At 39.9% G+C, this 7,070-nt stretch overlaps 1 protein-coding gene across 1 annotated transcript; it reads left to right on the top strand.

The window, feature by feature from the left end:
* Window positions 1–3,720: 3,720 nt before the first annotated feature.
* Window positions 3,721–4,293, top strand: LOC138579788 (olfactory receptor 1G1-like). The gene has a single exon (XM_069650020.1). The coding sequence runs from the start codon at window positions 3,727–3,729 to the stop codon at window positions 4,291–4,293; it is 567 nt and encodes a 188-aa protein (XP_069506121.1). The 5' UTR covers window positions 3,721–3,726.
* The last annotated feature ends 2,777 nt before the right edge of the window (window positions 4,294–7,070 follow it).

The raw sequence follows: 7,070 nt of genomic DNA, 5'->3' as shown, positions 1-7,070 counted from the left end.
TGGGGTATCCAGGTTTTGGTTCATTAGGTTTTGGATGTTTCTCTTCTCTTGTGTTGTGTTGGCTGTTTCCCTGTCACTGTGTATCCTGTTTAGCTCAGTGAGTTAAAGAGACATATTTTTTGCAATTTTCTGAATGTTTTGTCTTCTGTTGTTTGAATTTCCTTAGGCAGTGAATTCCAAAGTTTTGCCAGGATGCAGGACAATGCTGATCCACCAAATTTCCGCTTTGAGCATTGTTTTGGTTTGAGGCAAATTGTGTTGCTGGACCTTAGTATTCGGTTTGGTTTGAAGATGGACATTTTCCTCTGCATGAATTCCGTTCCTTGGCTGTGGATTGCTCTCTGTCTTTTGTAGAAGATTATTTTTTTGACTGGTATCCAGTTTAGGGTTCTCAGTGTTGGTGTGATGCATTCTCTCTAGTGAATCTGAGGAGTTGTCTTGCTGTTGTATTGTGTATTCATTGTAGTTTTTTGGTAAGGTAGTCCAGCATTCTGAAATAGATGCTGCTGGCGTAGTCTATTCTTGACATGACAAGAGAGATGACGGTGAGGTTTCTATGTGGGAAGTTGCAGAAAGTTAGTATCCATTTGTTTTTGTGTAGGTGGAAGAAGCACTTCTTTACTACTGCCTTGACTTGCAGTTGAAGTGTTAATTTGTTGTTATTATTATGAGGTTTAACCACTTTTCACATTTTTGTAGGTCATGGAATGTGGTGGGGGTTTTCTACTGGTTGTGGGAGTGATCATGTTTTCTAGTGGTACTGCTGAGTGGAATTTAAGGTTTAGAAATCACCACTCTACACTGTAGTATTGCTGCGAAATAGTCAAATTGTCACCGGCTGCATATGCTGTGGCACCTTGCACAGACATGGGAAGAAGTCAAAATATCTGAGGTACATCAACCAGTCTATATATATAAAACAAAGTCGGGTTTGTTTGTGGGTTTGTATGTGGAGTTGATCTTGGGGACGTAACTCCTCATGAACTGTGAAGAATTTTGCATGGAATATTCTTTAATTCATTGCCGAATTAATGCAACTCTTTCTAGCTTAACAGGCCATCCCATTCCCAAGATAATTAACTTTTTTTCTTTTTTCAGCATTAAGTTTTGTGGTGGTCCGCGCGCCATCTACAGGTCGTTTGTAGAACTTGCTCATCATAGTGCTGTCTGTGCTGAACTGGTCTTGCATTTATTTTTGTTTTCTACATTTTTTTTTAGAAGAGAATGAGTGTGTCTTTCTTTTCATTTATTTATTTTGCTCTAAACTTGATACACATTGATTTCACCAATGCATTGAAGACCACATTTCTATTTACCTCTGAATTCCATTCTCACATGAATATCATATTTGTATGCTTACTCAGATTTATTTCAGTGTGTGTTTAGCATCGACAATGGCCATCACTGCTAACTACACTGTAAATAATCAGAGTAAGCATACAAATATGATATTCATGTGAGAATTTATATCAGAGATAAATGAACATTTGGTGTTCAATTTTCTGTCTAGAGACAATTGCACATTGCTGTGGAATCATTACGTTTTCCCTCAACATAGTGAAGTCTTGAAGAGATTGTAGTGCAGCCAAAGCTATTGTCCTTAACAGCAGGAGAAGCATCACGGTGCAAAGCCACCCTTAGGGTTTTATGATTTGTTTGTTTTGATATGGTCATATGGCACAGCCACCTACTTAGATTTGCAGGCTCTTGCACATGGTTGAGCCACCCACTAAGGTGCTCAGTCTCTTTCAAAGGGTGTATAACCACTTTCACATGGCATAGCCACCCACTCAGGTCATCAGGCCCTTTAGGAGGGCCAACCCTCCCACTAAGGTTAATTGGCTCCCTCGCATGGTGTAGACAGCGACTGAGTCTCTTGGGCTCTTTCACAGGGCACAGCGACACAATGAGGGTTTCAGCTCATTTACAAGTCACCAATTACCGTTTCTGGGGTCTTTTCAAGGATGCAGCCACCCATGAAGGTGCTCATGTTCTTTCATTGGATGCATCAGCTACTAAAGTATTCAAGTTCTCCCATACAGCATTTCTCAAAATTCTTCAGCTCCCACAAAGACCATTTCCCATCTCTCGGATGGGAGTGTCCCAGTGTGGACAGAACCGCCCCGGTTAATACCTCATTCCTTTGCACTTTCACAACATCCTACTGAAGGGAAGGGTGATGGCGCTCCATATACCCCACAGACTGACCACCATCAAGATGCAAGCCCGCTCCCCTCATCCAATGGACTGCCTGCAATAAAGGCAGTATGTCTTTACGTGGCTCATTTTGTAATATCCTAGTGTCCTAAGCTAAGTCAAGTGCTGGCGGTGCCCCCTGCAGGAGCAATACCCAGAACCCTTCATGTCCATTAGAAACATGACTTGGTGGTGGATACAATTTAGAGTTGGACGTGTTCAATATGGTGATCACAGGTTGTGTGAGGCTCACCTGCAGTTGTGCTTCCCATCATCATAAAATAAAATTTGACAAGAAATGCATTCCAATGATTTGTGTGACACTGAACTTTTAAATAGGGTGGTTGATGAACTTGGCACTTGTTCAAAATATGCAGAAATAGGACCCGTCTTAATGCTAATAGCAGAGCTGCTGAAGCACTGCTACTGTTTAAGGGGATGCCATGGCCACTCCCAATCTTATAGTAAGGCACATTCTATAACCACACCACCGATGGTTGACCCAAATATGGTCGCTTGACCATTCCTCCCCCTCCTAAGGGTATCCTCAGGTGTTGCACACTGGAAGTAGGAACCTCAATGATCTATGCTAAGTGCAAGCGTGCTCAATTAGCAGACTGACTCTGCTATAAAAGAAATGTGCAACCCAAGATAGTATAATGGCACAAAGTGATACTTGCCAAGAGCCACACATTCATTGATCTGGCCCACTGAATGAATGATGTAGTCAATATGAGTAAGCCAACAGGCACAAGCCCTTGTCTTGGACGAGCATCGTTTATGGCATGTCACATAACTAAACGTCTTCACTCTTATCTACTTTTATGGTGGCAAGACCAAAACCCCCCAAGCACTGTTATTCCCTGTAATAAATTGAGGAAATTTAAATTCGAAAACAGTGAAACTTGATGCAAATTGTATTATAAAATGGCAATACTGTGGTACGAGCCCAGCGTAATGCAGCTGAAATTAATTAATTTCATTGCATGTTGATAATTTTCATTAGACTCGTTTGTTTTTCCTTGTGTTTTCCCTTCTGAAAAATAGTGATTTGAAACACTGTTGCAACAATTATGCTTTCTACTGTTCTTCTAAACAAACATTGCGTTACAATGTATTTTCTCTTCTACAATGTGCAGTATTTAAAACAAAATCTAACCTGCCTGCATAACTGGATGAATGAAAGAAGACAATCAGAACTCCTCTGGATATTTCCTCCTTTTGGGGTTTTCCGATCTTCCGGAGATGCAAGTACCCCTTTTTGCAGCATTTTTAATGGTATACCTATTAACCTGGGTGGGGAATCTCTTAATTATTGCTACAGTTTATTCTAACTCACAACTGCAGACTCCAATGTATTTCTTTCTCACAAATTTGTCCTTCGTTGACATTTCTCTCACCACAGTCATATTCCCACGGACGCTGGGCAGCTTCTTCCAGGAGGGCACATGGATTTCATTCCCTCAATGCCTGACACAGATGCACTTTTTTTTGGCCATGATGGTAGTAGAATTTGACCTACTCACAGTTATGGCTTATGACCGCTACATCGCCATCTGCCATCCACTACGTTACATGACTATTATGAATCACTCTGTGTGTATGTGGATGGCTGCTGCATGCTGGGTAATTGGACTCATAGAACCAATTGGCCACACCATAGAAATGTCAAAGATGTCCTTCTGTGAGAGCCACACAATCAACCACTTCTTCTGTGATATAGCAGTCCTGATGAAGCTCTCGTGCAGCAGCACTCTCACTATTGAATTACTAACCTACATCCTGGGTACCTTATTATCAATGATGTCCTTCGTTTTAATCGTTACATCTTACATCAACATCATCTCATCCATCCTGAAAATACAGTCTGTCACTGGACGTTGCAAGGCCTTCTCCACTTGTGCCTCTCACATGACTGTTGTTTTTGTTGTTTATGCGTCTTCCTTTGCTACCTATTTCAGACCGGCATCAACATTTTCAGACAACAAGATATCTTCTTTGGCATATATTGCTATTGCTCCAGTTTGTAATCCTGTTATCTACAGTCTAAAAAATACAGAGCTAATAAAAGCTTTAAGAAGGAATAAGAATTCATGAGCGACATTTACTATATTTTGGTTTGATTTCAAACCTAATTTACTATCAAATTTAACAATATTGAACATGTATTAGTCAATATTTTTTAGAGCAAACTATATGCACACAAATGTATACATTTCCTTTTTTGAATCAAGGGTTCAATTCTGATTGTAAAATTGAGTTGAATTATCTATTTTGGTGCAGACACTAGCATTTGGCAACTTGCATTTGAGACTAGAGTACATTTTACCAAATGTGAGTGATAAATGCACCCAACAGATAATAGAAAGTAAAACAAACTAACAAAAGCCACATCTATATAATGAATTACTGTTAAATTAGGAGAATACATTAATGGGCTCATTTTAGTCATTCAGATATTTTTGTTAATGGATTTGTCTGCATTCATAACAAAAGTTCTTCAGCCACCTCTTAGAATACTCATGGACGTGTGAGACATAACATAAATGATGAATATACAATTCATGTGGGAAATATACAAATCACCCTTATTAGTAAACATGATTATTTTAATTGTATAAGATACACAACTTGTGATTGTTAATGACAGTATGTTCAATATGTAGTTAATAACCCATGTTAATGACTGCATTTGGAACATTGTGAGGATGATTCTGGCCTCAAAGCACCATTCCTCCTTACCCTATCTCCCTGCACTTCTTCCCCAACCTTTTGATGATGTCGTGGGGGTGGAGTTAGTAGATGAGCGCATTGACACTGAGATGGAAGACCATTGCTTTGAAGGGGACTATGCAAGATCATGTGTTCTTTGGCGCATCTCACCGTCATGTCTTTCAGGAAGTTGTGGGAGAGTGACCATTGAAGCGTGTGCCAAGTCAGAATATTTGGCAGTGCTCTGTCAGCACATTGTTTATAGATCACCAAATCCTGAGGTGATAACAAATGAAAATTACATTTCAAATGTAGAAGCAGATATTAATGGTCTTGCACTGCTGACCCTAAACTGCTATGTTCTTCACCATCACCCAAAATGCCTCATGGTCCAAATTACCGAAACGTTGCACCGGTGCAAGTGCAAGGTTGCAAAGTATTATCACTAGGGTAATGTTTGCCCTATTTATAAAAACTCTGGGACCTATCAAAAAAAAAGATTGCACAATGACATGTGCAGTTTAGCATGTTATAAGCACCAGGGCAAAAAGTGACCTTGTGCTAATACGGAATGGTATTAGCACTAGGGCAAACATTGCCGTGGTTCAAAAATGCAATGAAAATTGATAATTTAATCAAAATTCCAATTTTCCCAGTTTCTTATACCATGCCAAACTGCACTTGTCATGCTGCAATGGTTTTCTAATATGTCCAAGTGTTTTTAGAAATAGGGAAAACTTTGCCCTAGTGCAATAACCGCACAATTCTGCATTTGCACTGGTGCAAAGTTCCTGTAATCTGTCCCCAGGTGGTCAAATGTCCCACAGGAAAGACTGATTCTGCAAACAAAAACAATGAAATATCAGACTGAGGGATTTGTGTTGCAACCAGTTGACAATGCAAATATTTATTTTGGCAAAGAGAGCACTGTGAGGATCTACAAATATTTCTCCACCAGGAGTAAAAGGGATTTAGACTGCCTGCAGAGTCTCAGGAGCACTGCCGCACGACTACTTGAAAAGAATGGCTATTTATAACAGTCATTACGATAGTCTAATAAAATAAAATTACTGATAAAGTTCTCTATTTTCAAAATCATGAAAATACACAATACATCCAAATATTAGCTTAATACAAGCAGTCGAGCTTGCAATTCATAGGAGTTTCACTGACCATAAGTAGAATCCTCATCTTTTCCCAGATCTTTTCCCAGAATGTTGTCAAGTGATACATGAATGATATCGTATTTTCCTCCACTATCATGTTCAAAAGAGTGTGTGTAGCCAAGCCAATGCTCACATTCCCCCCTCCTGCTCGAATAGTCCTATGTCTTTGGTTCGTTAATTTCTGACAAACATGTCTAACCGACTGAATGTCAGCTAGCGTGCATAGTCTACATGTGCAAATTGCTCTATTCAAGGATACTGTAGGACCAATAATCTCAAGTGTACCCACCAGATTCAACTTGAGCCTCACATATGCTGCGCAGAGAAACAAGTTGGTAAAGGAATGGATATATTGTCCTGGACAAATCGGGATGATCCTTCCTTTTATATGGTCATCACTGGTGGCTTTAGTAGCAAGGTTAAGCCATTGTTGCTCTTTGCCAAGTTACGTGATGTGTTCTTTTAGCAATGTTTTATTTTTAGTGCAAGAGAGCTCAGGCAGAATTAATCCAAAGTCGGTTTGCCAGCATGCACCCATTTTCCACACTTTCATACATATTGAATGCTTATTGAATCTCAACGTATTAGTTTCTAGCTCAAGGGCGGTCAGTCAGAGCTTTCGCTACGCTTGGCCATTTTCCAAAAGTACATAGCGCACTGGATGCATAACATGACATTTGCAGTGTGAATATTGAACTCACACACTAGGTACTCAACCAGTAGCAGTGGAGGGAAATTCTTGGGGATGATTATACAGTGGTGTTGACGTCTAGTTTTCTTTTCTTCCCCAAGGGGACATAAGCCAAATGAGTAATAATTAACATGATATATACAGTGACCAGAGAGGCACGTGAGAATCCCAAATGCTGTCTCGTAAACCTCTTCAACGCCCCCATCAATTGTTTCCCCCCTCTTTAATTGGCTATCAATAGTTAGCCCATATAGTTATAGCTCTAGACCTCTTCTACTGGGGCTCTCAAAAGTGTCCAATTGCTC

This window comes from Ambystoma mexicanum, chromosome 3p (genome assembly GCF_040938575.1).
Source record: "Ambystoma mexicanum isolate Mex_15411 chromosome 3p, UKY_AmexF1_1, whole genome shotgun sequence".
NCBI lineage: Eukaryota > Metazoa > Chordata > Amphibia > Caudata > Ambystomatidae > Ambystoma > Ambystoma mexicanum.
Note: the sequence above shows the minus strand (reverse complement) of the source record. Positions and strands in the feature narration are given on the sequence as shown.